The sequence below is a fragment of the Agelaius tricolor genome, unplaced genomic scaffold (assembly GCF_023055355.1).
Source record: "Agelaius tricolor isolate 1412-34295 unplaced genomic scaffold, bAgeTri1.0.p SCAF_15, whole genome shotgun sequence".
NCBI classification, from domain to species: domain Eukaryota; kingdom Metazoa; phylum Chordata; class Aves; order Passeriformes; family Icteridae; genus Agelaius; species Agelaius tricolor.
Window position 1 is genome coordinate 15,466,662 of NW_027269275.1, and position 21,718 is coordinate 15,488,379.

General features: G+C 57.4%; 1 protein-coding gene across 4 annotated transcripts; it reads right to left on the minus strand.

Annotated features, from left to right (window-relative positions):
* Positions 1 to 646: 646 nt before the first annotated feature.
* On the minus strand, positions 647 to 16,472 carry KIFC3 (kinesin family member C3). 4 transcript variants are annotated; one of them, XM_071440702.1, is made up of 21 exons: positions 16,331 to 16,472; positions 15,452 to 15,566; positions 13,662 to 13,807; positions 12,394 to 12,535; positions 10,020 to 10,216; positions 7,833 to 7,898; positions 7,283 to 7,417; positions 6,959 to 7,198; positions 6,575 to 6,748; positions 6,315 to 6,462; positions 6,098 to 6,228; positions 5,898 to 6,009; positions 5,582 to 5,763; positions 5,401 to 5,505; positions 5,050 to 5,180; positions 4,352 to 4,475; positions 3,785 to 3,914; positions 3,452 to 3,681; positions 2,703 to 2,837; positions 2,256 to 2,364; positions 647 to 1,760 (listed from the first exon to the last, which is right to left on the minus strand). In XM_071440702.1, the coding sequence occupies exons 2-21, from the start codon at positions 15,534 to 15,536 to the stop codon at positions 1,735 to 1,737; spliced, it is 2,748 nt and encodes a 915-aa protein (XP_071296803.1). In that variant the 5' UTR covers positions 15,537 to 15,566; positions 16,331 to 16,472; the 3' UTR covers positions 647 to 1,734. The 4 variants fall into 4 exon arrangements, with proteins under 4 accessions (XP_071296803.1, XP_071296802.1, XP_071296799.1 ...); XM_071440701.1 differs by lacking the exon at positions 16,331 to 16,472 and adding an exon at positions 15,970 to 16,324; XM_071440698.1 differs by lacking the exon at positions 16,331 to 16,472 and adding an exon at positions 15,795 to 16,116.
* Positions 16,473 to 21,718: the final 5,246 nt, after the last annotated feature.

Genomic DNA, 21,718 nt, shown 5'->3' on the forward strand with positions numbered 1-21,718 from the left:
ATCTGGGCAGAGTGGCAATGAGCTCTGAGCCGGGGAGCTCGTTTGGAAGGCTGTTCTGGGGAGCTGGAGTGGGGCCATCAGGAAAGCTAAAGCCAGTCCCCACATTGCTGATGCTTCATCCAAACAGTCACCTTTTGGGAACAAAGGGGAGTGCCTGCTCTGCTCTGTGGCTCTGGAGGAGGTGGCTCCAAAAGTGGCTTGTACAGCAAGAGGCCCTTGCACTGAGCCACATCAGGACTGACGGTGAGTGCTGCCTGCTTCGAGCACCAGGACACTCACAGGGTGTGTGTCCTCCTGCTCTGCAGCTGCTTCCTGCTTTATCTGGTGATAATCCCATGCCTGGACCCCCATGAGGTGTGAAAAGACTCTGCCAGCCACCAGCCTATTGCTGGGATGTGAGGTGGGGCAGCACAAGGTGGGGCAGGACATGGGCACATTGGGACTCACTTTGGATTTAACCACTGCTCTCCCACTAATTGCAGGAGCCTGATAGCTGCAAATTGGGGTGGGGACTGTGCTGCCAGGCTGGCCCCAGGAGCAGCTGCAAGGAGAAAGATATGATGGGCTTTTCCAGTCCTATGGGAGGAGGGAAGAAGCACCCACCCCTCCTCAAGCAGGGTTCAAGAACAGTGCAGCACAGGAGGACTAGCTTTAAGAGTTTATTTAAAATAAGTTTTGTTACAAAACAGGGTATTTTTTAATTATTAAAATACATAGAAACATCTAATCTTACAAAAGGCTAAATTTATTTTTCCCTTTTTTGTTTTTAAATAGAATACGCTGTGGAAGCGCGAGAGGAGAGAGTGGTGGAAAGAGCCATCAGTGCATCCAGCAGGGGCTTGCAGCAGGAGGAAATGTACCCACAGTGGGTCTTGAGAGGTCCAAGGGCAGTGTCATCCCCTCCCATGCCCCTGCCAACCACCATCCCCATACATAAGCCAAGAGGCTTTTGGACTGGAGGTTTGGGGTCTTTTTGTTTGTTTTCCACTACTTTTCCATTCCAAGACCATGTAAACAAGTATAAATATTTCAAACACTTTCATCTCGACCACACTGTGATCTCTCTTGACAAGACAACTGGTAAATAACTTTACAATAGCTTCATTTGAGACTGCTCCATCCCCCCTGGTGCCAGGTACCACAGGCAGCCAGCGTGGGGCCCTGGCAGCAGCTCAGCTCATGCACAGCACCGGGGGCCTTCATGCAACAACAGGGCTTGAGACACTGACAGGGAACAGAGCTGCTGGGATTTCTTAACTTGGAGGAAGTGCTGTGAAAGACACTGGGCAGCTGTCCAGATGCAGTCTTGCAGGAGCTGTGGCCAGGATGGGCCTGTGGCAGTAGCAGAGGCAGGACCAGGGACTGGTCTGGCTCTGTGCACCCGTTCCAGCTAGATCTCATTGTAAAAGCAAAGCTGGAGAGATGGAGGGAGCACCCAGCAGCTCCCTGCTCTGGCTAAAAACATCTGTCCAGCAAAAATAAACTCACACAGCTGAGCATCCGAGGGGGCAGATCTCTGCCCAGCACCACTGTCCCCTACCCTTAGAGGGGGGCATGGCTGCTGGGAGACCCTGACCCCGTGCTGCTCATGGTAAGAGGTGCCATCACCCTCTGGTCATGGGTCCTGGTGGCCAAGGGAACAGCACCAAAGCCTTCATGTCTTCCAGTAGCCGTCTCTGTGTCACTGTGAGGGGCTGGGTCCTGCAGCAGGTTGGATGCCATGGCTGGCACTCATCACAGGGGGATGGGCCTCAGCTTCCCTGAGGAGAGAGATGTATAGGTGACAGCAGGCAGGGGCACAGCCACCAGTGCCCCAGGCCTGTCTGGTGGCATTGTAGCAGGAGGTGGTACCACAAGCATTCCCAGGAACATCCCTGCACAGTCCAGCAGCCCTGCCCTGTGTGGGGAGCGGGGTGAAAGCAGAGCCCTCCACCAGCACCAGCGGCAGGCACTCACCTGGCAGCCACGGCTGCCCCTAAGTCAGGCTGAAATCGAAGGGGAAAGAGGTTCAGCCTGCTGGCATTGCCCTCCCCTTGCCCCCCCCCCGAGCCATCAGCAGTGCCTTTGAACCAGGGCACTCTTGGGGAAGTGCTAACCATGGCTAATTAGCTATTAACTAATGAGCTAGCTATTAACTAGAGAGCTCTGTAGAGCTGCTCTGTACTCCCCACTGCAGGCTTTGCCATGGGCTGTTGGCTGGAGCCTCCTGGGACAGAGGGACTCTGTCTGGGCTCTCAAGCTGTCCCACCACCCACCTGAGGTGTGGAGCTTCCTGCGGATGGAGGCAGAGCGACTGGAGAGCTGCCCTGGGCTGGGGGATGCATGGCCCCGGCCTGCAGGTGCTGAGGAACCCGGCGAGTCACCCTGGGAGGAGAGGGGACACAGCCCCAGGGTCAGCCCAGGCCAGGCCCCAGAGGGAAGGAATGGGCATGGGCTCACAGGCAGATAGTTCATGCCTGGGTAGTGGTGCCCAAATGTTCTCAGGGGGTACCATGGGGCTGCTGCAAAACAGGGCTTGGAACAACCAAGGTGGCAGCATTGGCTGGACACTGCAGTGTGGGGACAACCTGCATCCCACCAAGTGATTGTCCCCAATGGGGGTGGCTCTAGGGGAAAATCCAACACTCTGGGGATGACATGTGGGACCAAAACAGGGGCAATCCCTGGGGTGAGGGTGAAGGGCACCAGCATATCTTGAGTACCTCCAGGTGCTCCTGGCTGGGCCAGGAGCCCAGCTCAGCCTTGCGGGAGACAGGACCCAGCTCCACAGAGCGAACCCTCTCGGCAAACTTGAGGGAGCACAGCGTCTCACTGGTGTTCTTCTCAGCAGGGGAGACCTGTGCTCAGGGGGGAGAGACACGAAGTCACCCTGGCAGCTGCCTGTGCACCCCGGGGGCTCCCCCCTGCAAAACCTGCTGCTGCTGGCCGGTGAGATGCTATTATTAACCTGCCCCTCCCAGGCTAGCCCCGTCCATCCCTGGTGTCTGAGCCAGCTGGATTCCCTGTCACCAACTGCCCCAGTGTGAGGGGCAGCCAGGAATAGCTGTGGCAGGTGCAGGGGCTCAGGCAGCCCTCCAGGGCTCAGTGTGGGTCCCAGCAGCTGGGAGTGGGGGGTCACAGGGCAGGGCTGGAGAAGCTACCAGAGCTTAAAATCCTCTCAGAAAGAGAGGGGATGGGGAGATGGCAATATAGGAAGAGGTTGTATAATGCTGCCCATAGGGATAGCATCCACATGCAGGCAGGGAGGGCAGGATTGTGGACCTCTGAGTTAATTCCCCACTCCTTGGCCTTGTCTAGGGTGCAGAGACAGGGAGAGAGCTTTCACTGGCACCATGATTGCAGACTGCTCACCATGGGTGAGGCCCATCCCTTGATTCCAGCCTCCCTCCCACTGGGGCGAGAAGGGGCTCAGAAATCAGTGACTGCCTGTGGGGATAGTCACAGCCCCTACCTGCACCATCATGAGGGTCTTGCTGTCACCGCTGAGCGAGTCCTGCAGCAGGTAGGTCAGCTTGGAGTTGCGGAAGGGCACGTGGCCCTGGCGGGAGCGCAGGGCATAGATGACATCGCCCAGCGCTGACAGGGACTTGTTGATGTGCTGCGCCTCGCGGAGCCGGCTGCCCTCCGCGCCCGACCGCCCGACCCGCTCCGAGCCCGCCAGGTCCACCAGGTTCAGCTTCCCTGAGGGCACACAGCCAAACCCCATCGCTGGCACCCAGCCCTACAGACCCCTGGGATGGCACAGCCCAGGTGCCCTGGTGAGGGTTTGCTGTGGGACACCCACCTGTGGTGCGGAGCCCCGTGCTGCGGTCCAGGCCGCGGACGGTGACGATGAGGAGGGCGTGGGAGCGAGAGCTGTGCTCGTTCAGGTTGGTGCACTCCGTCACCCGCTTGATGTGGCCAAACTCGAAGACCTGAGGGAGCCCGGGGAGTTGAGGGGGTGAGGCCAACCCGCCTCAGCCCCACCACAAATCCCCTGTGATCCAGGGATGTAACCTGAGCATCAGCCCCCCACGGGGTGCTGGGCCAGCAGGGTAATGACCCCTGTCAGGTCTCAGCCTGGGTGATGCACCAAAGGCAGGGGTGACAGGCAGGGCACTGCGGTGACAGCCGCACCCCACTAATCCCTCAGGAACTCTCTGGGCCCCACGCTTTTATTTTTAACCCCCTGTGGCTCATCCCATGGGACAGTGACCGTCACATCACACCCAGGGACCTATTTTGGTCTCTGTTGCTCCCCATGGCTTCAGAAATGCTCCCAAATCCAGGAGTCACACACCAAAGACCCCTCCCCAGTTCACTGCACCCCTGCTGGCACCCTCCTGTGCCCGCTGCCCCCATGTCCCCACACCTTGTTGATGTCCTCCACGCTCTGCACCCTGAACTCGGTGAGCCCGGGCACGTAGAGCTGCCCGCTGCCATCAGGGCACAGCTTGATCTCCAGCTTCTCCTGCGGCTCCTTCCCCAGCAAGTCCCTGGGCAAAGGGGCACTCGTTATCATTCCCATCCCAAGGGAGTGCTGGCATCCATTCCATGGCTCAGGGCTGTGTGCCAGCACTGCCAGAGCAGCCATCTCTTCCCGGGAAAGCTGCACATCCTATTTACAGACCTCAACTCTCTTGGCTCCCATGTGCCTCCTCTCACCCAGCTCAGACCCCACTCCCATCCCTGTTCCCAGTTACTCTCATGGATGAGAACCCAGGCTCCTCCCCTCCTGTGGCTGGACTAGGAAGGAAAATATTTCTCATGCTTTCAGCTCCCAGTTACAAATTCCTAAATATAGTGTCTGTGGGCAGGGAAAGGGAGGAGAAGGAGATGCCCCCACCACTGCATCAGGGTCAGAGAGTGGGAGTGATGGCACAGCTGGGAGCCTGTGCAAGCGATGGAGCTCATGGGAAGGGCAGTGTGCACCAAATAAATTAAAAATAAATCCTTGCAGGGCCAAATGCAGTGCCCTGGGACAAGCTGTGAGGCCTAGGAAGGGGTGGAGGGATGTGGGGGAGAGCAGCGTGGGGTGATGTCCAAAAAGCTTCTTGCCCGTCCCCGTACCTGAGTGCCTCGTTGTAGATCTCGGCGGCGCTGACGGTGATGGTGTAGTCCCAGTCGGCCGCTTTGCCCCGCACCTCAGAGAAGAGGAGCTGCAGGGCCCGCTGGTTGATCCCTGGGTTTGCAGCCGTCCCCTGAAGAATTGAGGTGACAAACAGGGAAAAAACACCCTTTGGCATTTTATTCTGTATTTTTTCTGAGCAGAAGCAAAGCCCAGGGGGATGATGTAGAGCAGCAGTGACCATCACCAGAGCACACCAGGTCTGAGCTGACCACCAGCCTCGGTGATGGAGACTGGGCACTGCAGGGTGGGAAGCCAAGCAAGAAGCTGGAAACAAAGCCAAGCAAACTCACCTCCATTGTGTAGGTTTTTCCTGCCCCTGTCTGCCCATAGGCAAAGATGCAGACATTGTAGCCATCAATGCAGGAGGTGACCAGGGCTTGAACCTCCTGAAACACCTGGGGGAGACAGGGGAGAGTGAGGAGAAGGTGGCTGCCTGCCCCCCTCACACCAGCAGTGGACAGTAGCACCCACCTCCTCCTGGGACGCTTGTGGGGGGAAGACCTTATCCAGCTCAAAGGACACCTGCTTCCCCTTGTGCAGGAGGTGCAGGACAGCGTCATCGTCAGCATCAAAGGTCACAGCATTGGCTGCCTCGGGGCCCTCCCCATCCTCTTTTGTGATGGGGCGGACTCTCCCAAAAACACGGATGTTTCCTTGGAGGAGAGAAGCAGGGAGTCAGCCATCAAACACGGGGTGGGCTGAAGCATCCTGCAGCCAACCCAACCAGCTTATGGGGACACTCCTGTGTCCCTGCTGTCCCACCTCAGGGACACCACACCCCGCACACCTTTGAGCCGCACCAGCTCGTTGTGACACTTCTTGCGGAGCTGCAGCTCCCGCCGGTACTTGCGCAGCAGCTCCCGGTTGGTGCTGTGCACCTCCTCGATGGCCTGGCTAATCTGGGGACAGCGGAGAACAGAGGCTCAGTGAGCCCCCAGCACCTCCACCTGCATGGAGGGTGCTGGGTGGTGGTCCTGGGGGGCTCACCTCGGCCCTGGCACTGCGCAGGGTCTCCTGGAGAAGCAGGGGGAAGTCGCGGACCTGACGCTTCAGGCTGTTGTAGTCGTGGGTGAGGGTGCGCAGCGCCGGCTGCAGCGTCAGCAGGTTGGTCCGGACACCTGCGGGTGTGAGGCAGGGTGAGGGGCAGATGGTGACACCCCAACACCAGTCAGGCAACCCTGCCAGCCCCTTGCACCCTCCTCACCTGCCAGGTTCTCATGCACCGCCTTCATCTCCACCTGCGCACGGGAAAATGCCTCTTCAATGGCATGGTTCTTCTCGTCCTCCATCGCCTGCATCTCCTCCAGCATCTGCCCATGGGCTCGCTCCAGCTCAGCCTCATACATCATGATCTGGGAGAGGAGCAGTGGGGGATGACACTGAGTGAGCACCCACCCACTGCCACACCGTATAACCTGGCAAGCACCAGGCAGGCAGAGAATGAGGGGGGAGTCACACTCAGACCTGAGCTCGGAGCTGAGCCTCTGTCTTCTGGGAGCTCTGCAGCTGCTGCTCCATCTCCTTCAACACCTGCTTCTGCATCCCCACCTGCTCCTGCAGGTACTGGTTTCGGGACTGGGTCTCGCACAGGGCTTGTTTTACCTTGGCTGACTCCACCTCCACCGTCTTGATGATGTACTGCAGGGGAAAGCGCCCACAGATGGGGTGTGCTGGGGAAACAGCACCTGAAGGGCCTGGGATGGAACTGTTGCTGGCCCAGGGGGAGATAATTTAGAAAATCATGGTGCTATGCTGATGCGCTCAGGGTAGAAAGACAGGTGGCACTTGCAGGGCACCTACCGGGCACTGCAAAGCATCCAGCCCAACCAGGAAAAATGGAGAGCTCACCTTAATCTGCTGGGGCTGGGACTTGAGGCTGGCAATGGTCTCCTGGCTGTCCCGCAGCCGCCGGCTGAGCCTCTCCTCCTCCTCGGCTCTCTCAGCCAGGGAGTCCTTGAGGCGCAGCTCCACCTCAGCCAGGCGGTTCGTCTTCTGCTGCACCTCCAGGTCCAGCTCCACCAGCCTGGCCCGCGTCTCCTCTGCCTCCCGCTGCAGCTGGGACAGCTGCTCCTGCAGCTCAGCGTTCTCCTGGCAAGGACAGGACAGCCAGGGCCGTGTCACCCACAGGTGCCCGTCACCCTGCCACCACCACTGCCACCACCGGCGAGTCACCTGCAGGTGGGGGCAGTCGCGGCACGGTGCCTGCTGCTGCCGCTGCAGCTCCCCCTCCAGCGCTTTCATCTCCTGCCGCAGGCGCTCGTTCTCGGCCGCCAGCAAGTCCCGGTGCTTCTCCGCATCGGTGCCACCCTGGAGTGGATGGGAGAGGACATGGAATCGCCACGCACCCCAGCCAGCTGCCCCCAGGGATCCTCCAGCCCCCAGTGTGCCATTCCCTGGGAGTCCCTGCCTGCCCTTTGGGAATCACTCAGCCTGCTGCATTGATGAGCCTCCTGCTGCCCCCAGGGAGCCCCAACCCACAGAGGGGCTTTCAATTCCCACCCACAGGGTGAGAGCCCCAGGGTCACCAGTGCCGCATTGCATTGCACAGAAAATCCCACATTTTTGTTCCTCAGTGTCTCTTGGCCTGCATGGTCCAAACTGTGACCCTGGGGAGGTTTAATCCTTCTCTGCCCACCCCGTGTTCCCTCTTCCTCTCAGTGACCCAGAGCTCCAGCGTCCCTCAGGGCAGGGGTGGCTCAGTCCCATCCCAGTGGCAGCTCACCAGCTCCGAGCGCAGCCGGCTGATCTCCTGTGCCTGCTCCAGGAGCTTTTCCTTCAGAGTTTCCACCTGTCAACACAGACCAGGTTAACCAGGAGGCACCTCAGCAGCTTCTGGAGGAGACCCTGCGGTGCTGCCCCAGCCACACATGTCCAGTCTGGCTCACACTTTTGTTATGCTTTAATTTTCCACCTGGCTCTGAGCACCTGATTCACACGAGCAGATTAAAATGAGCATTAATGAAAGCTTTGCTTTGACCTTGTTCAACCACGGGTATAATTTGTCCATGTTGAGCACTAGCAGAAACAATTATTAAAAAAATAAAAAGGCATCGTCTTCGGAGAAGGGAAAAAACAAACCCATCCATAACTGTGCTTGAAGAGCCAGAAGTGCCTTGTCCTGCCCTCACAACCAGCTTTGCTCTACCTTCTCTATTTTTCTTTCTAGGAAAGTTATCTTGGTACAAAGAGGGAGCAAGAGCTCTTCAAGAAGGCCACATGTCTGAGTCCCATGGGATGAAGCTCTCCATCAACCCCCATCTGGGCATCTGCCCATCTCATGTAACCAGGCTGCCCTCCCTGCAAAACCAAATGGATCTCAAAAATCTTCAACCTTTTTTTGTGCAGAGACCAGTGAAGCTCTCCCAAAATCTGCAGTTATTGGAATAAACAGCAGCAGTGAGTGCATGGTAAAGCCAGCAGTCTCATGGGCTGTGTCATAGTGGGGTTTACCCACCTGCTCTGTCCCTCACTTGACCACCATCCCCCAGATCCCAGCCCAGCTCCCAGTTTCCCCACTCCAGAAAGCCACCAAAGCCCTCTCTGGGACACGCCTGGGTATTGCCCCATCCCAATAACCAGCCAGCAACTGGCTCTCCATGGACCATAATTTAGGAACTGCTGATTAATAACCAATGCAGATGTGCTGACATGGGGCTGTAATTAATCTGGTAAATTATTCAGCCACACCCTTGCAGAGATGGCAGCAGAGTGGGCAGCCCCTCTGTGTGCCCTGCATTTGGCACAGCTGGGAGCTGGAGCACCCCAGCTACAGGTGGGGAACAGCAACCGCTCCCAGCCAGGATCGGGATCCCGCTCCTTCCACAGCAAATCTCCCTGGCTCTGGCTGGGGGCCGAGTGAGCGCCTGAGTGGGAAAACCCCATCTCCATATCCACTGAAGGAGATTATTAAGCTATTTTTATAAGTATTTTTAAGGGAGGGGAGGTACTGAGAAGAAAAGAGTCGCGGCTTGTTCCGGGAAAGCCGCCAGCCCGATCAGCCGGCACACACGCCGCAGCCTGCCCACCATCCCCTGTGCCGTCAATGTTCCTCCTTCCCCTACCTGCTCGGGCATCTCCAGCTGCATCCTGCTCTCTGGACGTGACAGGGACTCTTTGGCAGCTGGGTCTGGCTCGAGCCGTGGCCCGGCCATCCCAGAGCTTTGGAAGTTTGGGGCAGCTCTTGGCTCCGGCTGGCGCCGGCTGCGCCTGCTGCCGAAGTGGTGAGCGCAGGGCCAGATCCCGCTGCGCTCACGCTTGTGTCATGCAGAGGATGCCAACCAAATGCAGGACAATTACCTCCTCCTTTTGACACCCGTGGAACAAGCAGAACCTGACTGTAACAGCTTCCACAACAGCCACATGCAAATCTCTTTACGAGCAGCCAAAATTTCCATGTCCCTGAGACGACCCAAGTACTTGTGCTGAGGATGCGCCTGCATCAGTGCAGGAGGTGGTTTTGGGGGAGTGTGTCACAGTGGCCAAAACCTGAACCTTCATCAGACAATTCTGTGCCTTCACATTCACTTTCCACCTGCTGAAAGTCCCTAGAATTAAACTTCTAGGTCAGGCTAACAAGCAGACCCCATGGCAGCCGTCCTGTGCTAAGTGGATGGATGACTACTGCAGAGCTGCATCCTGATGCTCAAAGCCCTCCTGGCCATGTCATGTCCACAGAGCCACACAGCCTTGTCAGCACTATTGCAGTGTCACTGGGGACTGCAAGCATCCCAAGGGAGGCACAGCCAAAGCTGGTGCTCAGGGGCACCCAGTGAAGAAGATGCTCAATGATGGAGATCCTATGCTCCTTCCAAGTGCAGCCATCACCAACTGCCACAGAGCTCCAGCCAAGCCACAGCCTGAGGCTGAAAACCTTGATGAACCCCCTTGTGTCACCCTGTCCCCTTCATACCTGGCCTTGCAGCTGGAGAGAGAGGGAGAGCTCGTTGTTCTCCTGGGCAGTGAGTTTCTCCTGCAGCTCCAGCAGCTCCTCCTGCAGCCGCAGCTTCTCCTTCTGCAGATGTGCCATGGAGGCCATCACCTCCTGGATCACGGGGAAGGGCCGGGCCGTGGACAGGCTGGCACGTTTCCCACCACAGAGCCTCCCTCCTGCAGCATGAGCAAAGATGGAGCTGGTCAGGACACAGCCACCTCGCTGGGGAGCAGAATGCCAGCCATGGGAGTCCCCAGGGGCTGAGCTGCAGATGGGAACGCAGGAAACTGGACTTGCACAGGTCCCAGAGAACGCAGTGACGTGTCAGAGGTGCATCCTGAGTGCCAAGGTGCTCACCAGAGCAGGCCTGGCCAGCACTGGGGTCCAGCTGGGTGGGAGCCAGAGGGATTTGCTGGTGCCAGCAGAGCATCCCAGGCCACAGCACAGAGCAGCTGCCCACAGCAGTGCAGCGTGACCCAGCCCCATCACACACTGCAATGCTGCTGCCTCGCTCAGATAACAACTGCCCTCAGCAGGACGCTGATTCACCCCAGCATCCTTTCTTCTGAATGAGCAGGTGCCCGTGGAAAAGCAGTGTGTGATCATGTCATTAACGTCTGCGTCATTACACACAAACATAATGGAAGCAAAATTTAAATTATACAGGTACCCTGAATGGCCATATTGCCTAATCCTTGTGTGTTTGGCTTTCTAACCTTCCTAGTATTATTTTAAACATCACTTTCTGCATGTTAATAGAGCCACCAGTGCTGACAGAAGCCAACCTGGCCGTACATCAGAGCCTACCAAATGACCTGGTAGTTCCCAAGAAGCAATGAGCTGGCGTGACTCATCCCCAGTGTGGGATGAGGCGGCAGGACTGACGGACAGGATCCCGGCTGCCCGGCGCCCTTCCCTGCCTGCTGTGGATTTCAGCTGCTGCCACCAGAAACCTGAGGTTTCACAGGCAGGAGCTGCTGCTGGGAATCGCTTGTGCTGCCTGTGGGGAGATGCTGCCTGCTTCATGGGAAACGTCCTGAATGCAAAAAGAGATTTTTTTGTCTGTGAGTCAGATTTTCTACCCCTAAATGGAGTTAAGGAGGCAGCATAACCTGCAAAAAGATGAAGTGCTGGGACCAAACCACAACTCTGCTGCTGACTGCATGCCATGGGACTTATCCAGCAGTGGTTGCAGAAGTGATCAACAGGTTTTGTCTTCCTGCCATGGGCTGGACACCCTAAAACAGCACTGCTGGCTTTTCTTTCTTTCCATGCTGGAAGCTCAGCCCAGCTCAGGCAGAGGACCGTGGTCTTCTCTTTAAAATCAACACATAAAAATCCCAAACAAAAACCAAAAGTCCCACCCCAAAATCTCCAAAGTTGCCAGGAACACCAGCTTTCATCCCCTGGGGAGTGTGCAGGGGTAAGACAAAATTCCAGGAAGCACCAGGCTCCTGTGGACACACTGCATGTCTGCACACATCATTCACACTAATCCTGGGCTGAGACCCAAGGCAGAGCCAGGTTGAGAGCTGCAACACTCAGCTGCAAGTCAAACTGCCAGGCAGGAAAATCCCCCTCAGATCATGCCTTCCTCCACACTCCAGCACCTTCTTCCTGTGACAGCATCATGGGAGAGGAGATGCCGACCAGCTCTGTGTTACATCTCCCCCTGGGCAGATGTGCTGGTGGCCATGGGTGGTCTGAGCGTGGCAGGCAGGGAGCACAGTGACCCTCCTGCTTTCCAAAATGCAGAAATTTGCAAAATTCGGAAAGACACCTGTTCCTCAGCTCTGCCCTGTTACCACTGCCAATCAGACCCTGACCCCCTTTCTCCTGCACCCCTGCCCCTTCCCAGCCACTACCCCACCTCAGGAGCTGCTCTGGGATGCAGCTGGGGACCAGGCCAGGAGCAGCTCCCGAGATGTGTCCTGACAATCTCACACAATCCAATCCTGACCAAAAAAGACAGGAGACTATGGGACTTTGGGATTTCCCCATCCTGGCACAGCCACGCACGCTGCAAGCGTTTCCACACACGTTACATTTTCCTTAAGAAGGAGGAAACAGCAGCAGGTTCATCAGAGCTCACCTGCTCTGTTCATCCAGCTCAATAATTCATCAGTCCCTGTCAGCAGCCAGCAGCTGGCTGGTGTTGGATTTCTCCTGTGCCCTGTTCCCACAGTGAGCTCAGCCACACATCTACATGCACCCCAACAGAGGAGAGGTTTCCTCGATACCCACAGGCAGATACCAAGCCCTCCTTCCATCCCATCCCATCCCATCCCATCCCATTCCATCCCATCCCTCCAGGCCCTGAGCACCCAGCACTGCATCCCTGCTCTCCCCTCACCTGTTTTCTCCAGGTTCATGGTGGAGGCTGCCTGCACCGCCCCTGGCTCACGGGGGGCTGCGGGCGGCTCCTCCTCCGTGGCCGTGGCCGGGGCCCGGTGCCGCGGCTCCTCCCGCCGCTTGCACGTCGTGTCCCGCAGGGCCTGTGGCACAAACAGGTCAGGGAGCTGAGACAGTGACAGCCACACCGGGCTGGACACGGTGCCAGCAGCTGGCACCACCCAGGGCTGGCCAGGAGGAGTGAGCAGGGCGGGAAGTGCAGAAGACAGAACAGCAGAGCTTGGGGAAACCCTCCCTCCAAGGGAGCTCTGTGTTGGGAAGCTGCCACGATGAACTTATCATGTTTTTAGTTCTCCACATAAAAAACTTTGCTCAGCCTGGCCACACACCTGTACTGAATATTTCTTATTTTTCTCCCTATGGCCTTCAAAAGAAAGAGACTCTGACTTGGAGGCATGGCTCATGCCTTGTGATGGAACTCAAAAAAAATCAGAAGAAATCTGAAAGGAGCTTTCATAAGGCTGCTATAAAAGGGGATGATCAGCCAAGCTCACCCTGCTCAATAATGCCTTTTCTTTCTCAAATCTTATCTCAGAGCCTGTGGCATCACCCCACAGGCCAGCGATGCTGGGGAAACCTCGTTCCAGCAGAGGGGCAGATACTTGGTACATGCCAGTAATTTGGGAGTAATTTGGAAGGAGGTGGCAGCATCCTCCTGGAGAAGTTGCGTGTCTGCGGTGCCTCTGCATCTGAGACTCCAGAGGGGTTTTGCCGAAGGGAATTCATTGAGGCTGCCGTGTGATAAGAAGGTGTTTTCCTTCTTTTCAAAGAAGGGGAATTTGAATGATTTGCCTGAAGCCTGGAATGAACTCGTGGCAGCTACACCAGTACGTGGTGTCCCGACACTGTCCCTGGCCGTGGCACCCTGCCACCTCCTTCTCCTCCATCCCACTGGCAAACACCACCTCATGGCCCTGCATTTTCTTATCCCACCTCTGCCTTGAGCTCTCCTGCCAGCATGACCCATAAGTGACCCAGAAATGCTATTCTGTTATGAGCAGTGTTCCCCATTGATGCCTTTTCACTCCCCAGAGATGCTTTTCCCTCCACCCAGGCACACGCTGCTGGCCTCCAGACACAACCTGGTTGTGGTGAGGGAGGGAACAAGCTGGCTCCCACCTGGACGGCCCAGATGGGTGCAGGGCACCCTCCCCATCACCCTAAAACTGCCCTCCCCGTACATGCCATGGCTGGCTCGACATTCCTCACCTGCAGTACCCGGCAGAGCCCACGGGGGTTTGCAGTGTCCGGCCAGCTCACGCTGAGGATTTTATGGTGAAGCAGCGCCGGCAGCAGAGGAGCCCGGGGAGCGGCGCCTGCTCCGCCCCCAGCGCCGAGCCTGTCCTGCCCACGGCCTGAGAGGGAGCAAAGAGCATCACTGGATCCACCTGGGAGCCCAGCACAGACACAGCCTTCGGCCAGCTCAGCAAACCCTCCTCCTCCCTGCTGCTGCCACCACACCAGCGTGGCAGAGACAGCGCATGACTTTTATTAAAAATGTTAATTATGTTAATTTGAAAAATTAGCCCTCCGGGGGGCGGAGACTGGTTGCCAATGACTAGTAATGAGAATTCAGGGTGTAGCTTCCGTCTGCCTTGGCAGGACCAGGTCCGTGCCCCCACCAGGGATATCCCAGCTCTACCCCTGGCCAAGCTGCTCCACTTCCTACGATCCTATCTTGGCAAAGCTGCCAAAGCCAGCTTGCATCACCAAAACCAGACAGACGGACCCTGGCGGCTTCACCTCCCTCCACTGCCCCCAAATATTTCCTTCATTTGTCAGGCAGCCAAACCCGAAAGCAGCCAGGGCAGCACTTCCCTGTCCTGCTGAGCCACACAGAAGGAAACAGCAACCCAAGGAGCCTTCTCCCATGGCTGTCCCCTCTTCTGCTACAGGCAAAGCAGGTGGCAAGGGCTCCATCCCACTGCTTGGGGACCCTCTGCCCCCCAGCCTGTCTGCCACAAGTGCTGTGACCATTGCGGGTGGCCAAATCTCTTCTCCAGCTGGCAGGGAAAAAATCAATCGCTCACAAATCAAACCTCAATAATGCAGCCTTTTTCCCCCTAAAACCACACAGAGGAAGTTGGGCCAAAGGTGGAACCAATGTCCAGAGGGAGATGTGCCCTTATGAAGTTAGTCCACCACTCTGGACTTCTTCCCAGCCTCTAATTATTCATAACATTTTGCACACGCCATGAAAATCGAGCATTTCCAAAGTGCTGGATAACAGGAGGTGATTTCCCCATCCTGGCACGGGCAGCAGCAGCCGTTGGGCACAGAAATGAGCTGAAAACCCTGGTTTTGGAGGCTTTGGTGCCAACCAGCATTTGGCTGGACTGGCCTGAGTGCCAGAGAAGAAGCTGTGCCCAGAGAAGTGTCTGCCAGCACGGAGGGATGAAGGCAAATGCTGAAGCCAAGAGCAAAAGAAGTTCAAATCGGGGGGTTCAGCCTCCCCCTTTGCCAAGCCCCATTCAGCACCATTGGTGAGGGAGATGGGAAGGGAAGGGCTGTTTCCCAGCAAGTGGCTGCAGGTTGGGGCAGGCAGCTGCAGGCTGAGCTGCCTGCAAAGCAGCTCAGCCTCCACAGAGCAAACTCCAGCTAAACTCACCCATGGGGTCCATGTGCCAAGGAGGGACAAGGAACCTTTCCAAGGAGCCAAGGCTGGGAAAAGGCAAAGGGCCTGCATTCAGGCAGGTCATGCAGATCACTCTGTTTTCTGTCTTACATGTTAAATTTTAACCTTTCTCCCTACGATTCCCGCTCAGAAGGGCCAGCAGGGAGATGGAGGCAGCCCTCTCCTCTCACCAGCAGGCTGCCCAGAGCTTTGTGCCTGCTTCTGAGTCCCCGTTTCTCAAATCTTGACCTTCATCCGGAAAGAAATGTGAAAAATGCAGGCTGGCCTGTTCCCAGCCTCTCCTTCCCCAGCGAGCAGGGCGTGAGTGCAGCAGGCTGAGCCCCAAGGGGCGAGGACAAGGGACAAGCCACCGTGCTGTACTCACCGTCCGGGGCAAGGTCCTTGGTGTTCCAGGCGGCTCCGGCGGAGGGCCCGGATCCCAGGTGCCAGGCGGAGCGGGATGTGATCATGGCACGGGGGTCCCGAGCACAGCAGCACCTCTGCGGAGAAGCGCAAGGACGGACATCTCAGCCGGTCTCAGTGTCCAGCTGTAAATCCCAGCGGGACGTTCTGGAGCAAAACACGGCGGTAACACCAGCTCCGACTCCCGAAACCCGCAGGAAGTTGCATCAATCCCGTTTTTTGCTCCCGAAAAGGCGACAGCCCCGGGCTCCCTCCGTGCTCCCAGCGGATGTGACATAAACGGTGTCTGTAATTAATTTACTCACTCCTGAAGCCTCTCCAGGCCCCTCCTAACCTCGGGCTGGGGCTGACTTTAGGGAGTTAGGAACTCCGGGACCAGGGGCAGCCCCGCAGCCGGGCGGCACCGCACCCACCGCATCTCGGTGCACACAATGCCCCGCACGGCACCGCCCGCTCCGCTCCGCACTCGCCGCTCCTCACCGGGGCCGCTCCGGCGGGGAACGGGACGGGGAGCCGCCCAGCCCACCGTGGGGTCCCTTGTTCTCCCGACCGGCGGCTCCGGGCGGGCGGGACCTGCAGCGGGGCGGTCCCGGTGCCGGTCCCGGAGGCGCAGCCCCGCTCCGCGCAGCCCCGGTCCCGGTGCCGGAGGCGCAGCCCCGTTCCGCGCAGCCCCGGTCCCGGTGCCGGTGGCGCCGCCCGCCGCGGGTTAACGGGAGCCGCGCTCTCGCCGCGCTCCGTGCCAGCGCTCCCAGCCCGCAGACAAAGGGAGCCCCGGTCCTGCCCGGTCCAGCCCGGTTCCCCGGTGCCGGCGGTGCCGGTGCCGCCCCGCGGGGCCACTCACCGGGCGCGGGGCGGCGGCGGCGGCAGCAGCGGGGCACCCGGCACAGCCCCGGCCCGTCCCCGCCTTCCCGGGCGCTTCGGTAACGGAAGCGCCGAGCTCCGCCCCGCACCCGTTACCACGGAAACGCGTGAAACCCCCGACGGCGGCGGAGGCGGGGCTCCCCTTCCCGCACCGGCTCCGGGAGCGCGGCCCGGGCGGCTGCCGTGGGCTCCCGGCGCGTCCCCGGGGCACCCCGGCCCCTCTGGCCGGAACCCTGGCAGCACAGGGGAGCCCCGGTGCTCCCCGGGCCCTTCTCAGGGCAGCCCGCCCCGGCCGTGCTCCCCTGAGCCTCCCTTGCTATAGCGCTGGGGCTCCCGGTGTGCCCCGGGTACTCCCGGTGTGCCCCGGGTACTCCCGGTGTGCCCCGGGTACTCCCCGTGTGTCTCTGCCATTCCCACCCCAAGCCCGAGCTCTCCAGGGAGTCCCAGTGTAACTGCCCCCCACCTGTGCACCCCTCCTGGCATCACTCATCTCGGGGACCTTGGGGGACCATGGGGACAGTGGTGCTGATGTCCTACACACCAAGGACCTGCCTACCCAAACTATGCCCCCCTGACACTCTGCCACCTCCCCACTGCTCCCAAACATCCCCGGGGAGCAATGCCAGCTGGCACCCCAGGCTCTTTGGGCTCAGGGACACGGATATCACATGAAAAACAACCCTTTTCTAACCCAGAGGCATGGAGAGAACAGCCTCGTGTGCCAAGACCTCTACAAAAACCCTGGTGTCGGAAAGGCAACAGAAGATCCTGTTTTAAATATAACATATATGAATTTTTAGGGTGTGATTTGTACCTGCCTCCCTGTATTGCACACACAGCCCTCGCAGTAATGGCTGGTTTGGGTGACACGAGTCACTCATGACTGGTTCAGGGTAATGAACTGGCAGTACTGGATATTCCCCATACCAGAGCTGAACTTGGCATCCTTGGTGGTGGCAGCAGGTGCCCCGTGCCCATGGCTCACATCTGCACACCTGATGGCAGCCAGACCTGTGTCCCACGTGGGTCTGGGCACGCAGGAGTGGTGTCCCTTGGGAAAGGAGGGTTTGATGCCAGCCCCGTGCTGTGCTCCCCTCAGACCACGTGTTCTGCACCTCTGATCTCACCACGCTCAGTCCCAGCCTTTTGCTCACTCCTGGCCAGGTTTGGAGCAGGATTCAACCTTGTCCTTTCATCCTGCCTGTCCCTCTTGGACAAGCTCAGAGACCCCCCAGGAGACACAGCTCCACTCCCTGTCACCAGCCAGCCCCGTGGTGAGGGGTGACAAGCAGCCACTGGTGTTGGGGGGGACAGGCTGCTCTAGGCACTCAGCCCAGAGAGAGGGCGCTGTGAAGGGTCACCTCCATGTCCCCATGCCCCTGGCACAGAAACTTGCCCCTGAGAAGCCAATGCCATCCTGGCCTGGCAGCTGCCTCCAGCTCTGCACTGCATTTGCCATTCCCCTGCAGCCAGTGAAAACCTCCCAGCCTCCCCCTCTTCATCAGAGGTTTATTGGCATTCCCAGCATGGATCCTGGCATGGATGGATAGAGGTGTGTGTGCCTATAGACACACAGCCATATCCACATACATTTACCCACAGAGGCCCTAAGCAGTGTCTAATTTGCATGAGTAACCCATTATCTGTGCAGCTCCTGAGGCTGGTTTGGGGATAATATTGACACACAGAAAGTTACTTTCCCCTTTCTGATAGCAACTGTAAAGCCATATCATGGCTGACTTCATTTATGAGCTGTAAAGAGTAAAATAAATGTTTATGTAATTTACTTTAACTGGGAAGTAATTTCCTGGCTTTTGAATGCTTCAGGTTTTTAATGGTATTGCAATTATGCAAAGCACATAAGTTGTATCAATTACATCAAGTGAGTCTACATTAAGCAGGCACATGCATGAATTCCTCAGTTTAGAAGAATAACTCAATGAATAAGCATGGAACAAAATCTGAGCTGCAGGAAGGGTTCCGTGCCAACAGCCCTATTCAAACAGTCACCTGTGAGCAGTACAAAACCCAGCCCTCCCAGCTGCTGGGCTGTCTTTGGCAAGGGCAGCGTGGCTCTCTGGCAGGCCCAGCACACCAGGAGCAGGCTCTCCAGGGATCCAGAGGTGGGGTTACTCTGGCTGCCGGCCGGGTACCAGCTCCCTTTCCCTGCACTCTTTGGCTCAAGGCAGCACTGTGGATCCAGGGGATGCCCACTTGCTGCTGGACATTCTGGGGGGCTGCAGGCAGCAGGTGCCCTGCCCGTGCCCCCTCTCTGCAGGGATTCACCCACGCTGGCTGGGATAAGCTCAGCCTGGTCCCCAGCGATGCTCTCCCATCCTCCTTCCCTTGGCTGTCACGTCTCCGTGACCTGAGCGAGCACCGGCTGACGACATCGCCGGAGGTATTTTTAGAAATGCCGCTTTGCAGGCAGGCAGAGGAGCGGCACCGAGGAGCGGGGCTGGCCCAGCAGCACCTCCTGCCACAGCCAGCAGGTAGAGGGAGGGCTCGAAACACCCGTGACCAGCAGGGCTAAAACATCTGCCCTGCCTGGACAGCACCACCCTGCCCGGGGACAGTGACCTTGGCTCGGGTTTAGCTCTGCTTTTAGCCCAGCCCCTGTGCTGTAGCTGAAAAGCATCGCTGCCGTGGTGTGGTGAAGTCAGGCAGGTTAATTTGCCTTTTACTTGGATGGAGGGAAGCTCCAGCGATCGAAACACATCACCGAATGGGGCCCTTTGTATTGGGTGTTTGTTCTGCCCTGAGCAAATATTTAACCTACATCTGTAAGACAGCTAAAAAATCCCCCGAATGCCAGAAAAAATGTAACTCCTCCTACTCTCCCTTGGAGCAACCTGATAACCTGGTCTAGGAATGCAGGCGAGAGAGCACACCTGATACCTGAAACCTATTGTCTGTTGGGATGCTCCCTGTAGAAAATTCCCACCAGAAGCATCAGACAGCGTGAGAAAGTGTCCCCAGAGCACAATTAATTATAAACCAGCTCATTATTCTAATTTTGCTCCTCCTCGAGGAGGTGAGGGGATTTCTCGGCTTTGCCAAGCCGACATGAAATGCTTTGCAAAGCAGGAAGAGCCCCCTGCATTCCTACATTCCTACATTCCTACATTCCTACATTGCCATTTCACACAATGACAGGAGTTTTAATTAAGTCTTAGCATGCTCCTGAGAAATTTAATACTCATTTTAAAGCTCCCTAGTTGCATTAATTCAACCCCGAGGCCCTGATCCTGGCGATAGGGTTGTGTGGAACTGGGTGGAGAGCAGGAGCTGGGCAGGGGTGTTCCAAGGATCGCTGCCAAAATCCAACACACTGGGGTGCTGCCTCGGCTGGTGGTGCTGTCTCTGCAGCTCAGCACCTTGGCCAAGCCCCTCGAGCCAGTTGGGCTGGGTTTGGGCAGCCCAGGGCAGCCCAGAGCCCGTCCACAGCCAAGGATCTGGCTGCTCCAGCTGGGAGCTGCTGCATGCCTGGCTCAGCTCTGCCCCTGTGCCCCATGCAAATCTCCTCTAGATCAAGCAAATGGCAAAAGCAACACCTTTTTCAACCTGCTGCATTCAGGCAGACAAAGGCTCTGCTGTGCTGGCAGCCAGGGCAGTGCCATGTGAGATGTAGCAGCCTTTGGGAGGGTGACTCTTTCACCCTTCCAAATTTCTTATCTCGGACTTCAGTGCACACACACCATCTAACCAAACCTCAGCCTCCTTCTCCCTTTCACCTACCTTTTATCTTTGTCATATTTTTCAGCTGGCTTCAGGAACAACTTGGGTTTGGCTTTAATGCCTGGGCCTTGCCTAAGCAGAGCAGTTCTGGGCTCATCCTGTGCCTCTGTGGCTGCTGGGGATGGGGAGCTGCTCTGTGGGAGGACTGCAGCTCACCTCCTAAGTCATTAATGTTTCATGGCATTAATCAACACAGGCTCCTGCTTATAAAGCACTTCTTAGAAACAAGGCTAAGAATAAGCACGAGGTGTCCTTGCTGAGGCTAAACCCTCTCTGCTGGCTGGGGGATGCCCCTGCTGGCTGGAGCAGACCCAGAGAGGGAGCAGCTTGACACCAAGTGAATTCCATCCAGGCTGTTTCAACCTGCAAATGAAAATTCTGGCTGTACTGGAAAGATGGCTGCATGTCAGGAGGAGATCCTGCTCCTCCTGGTCTGGAAGAAGCCCACCAGCACTCCCCCAGCCAGTGCTTACAGGGCATCCTTGGGACCCTCACTTGGGACCTTGGGTGCTTTCTGCAGTTCTTTCTAACTAAATAAATATCTGAAGATAGAAGCTGCAGGTGGGCAATTGGAACCTTTTAAGAATTTTACCACTTCTGGTGCTCATTTTCTCCTTGAAGCCAAGCCCCCACAATGCCACTGAGCCTGTTCCCCTGGCTGGGTGACACTGGTGACAAGGTGTGCAAAGGGAGGCTTCCCTCTGCACAGTCAGAAAGGAGGGGAGCCATCTCTTTAAGAAATAGATTCAGTTCTCAGCAAACCCATTTATTTTTAGTGCCCTCCAAAGTGTGCTTGTCTTTGGAGAAGGAACGAAGCAAACAGTAATTCTGAATAATTTAGGAAACAGAGTTTTGGGGCTGTAGTAAATGGCTGTGCTACGCTGGGGCAGGGGCTGGAGGAATGCAGGGCTTGCTAATAACATCCAGGCATGGGCAGAGGTAAATCAGTGAGAGCCTCTGCAGGGAATAGGGAAATGTCCCTGTGGTCATAAAGCAAATGCAGCCATGCAAAGGAAAATAACGTGATGAGCGATGGGCTCAGCTGCATCCCGGCTGCATCGCGAGAGCTGCGCCCAACAAAGGAATGAATATGCAAACGAGGGGGGATATTCACCGGCGGAATTAAACAGCTTTGCTGCTAACCGGCTTTGCCTGCTCGATATCCAGCTCTCTGCAGAATCCCCCTGAGAGGCCATCCTGGCACGGGCACAGCACGCGGGTCCCGGGCTCGCTCCGTGTCACCTTTGCGTGCCCCAGGGATGCTCAGCAGGGCCCCGGGCTGGGCTGTGCCCTGGGATGCTGGACCGACCCTGCTCTGCAGCTCTGGCACCAGGGGCATGGAATCAGGATCCTCCCTGGATCACCCACACCCGCTGGGGACAATGAACGTCCCAGTGCTCACAGAGAGCTCACAAGGGAGCCCCTTGGCAGCAGTGGGGCACCCGCAGAGATCCTGCACCACGGCCTGGGCCCTGCCCTGCCCTGCCCAGGGTCTGTTGTACTGCACTGAATCCATTTCCATCCAGTCCCCATTTCCAGGGGAATGCTCCCACTGCCTCCACTCACTGCTGGGTGATCTCGGCCCTGCTTTTATCTACACTGAGCTGCAGCATTCCAGCCCACCCCATGC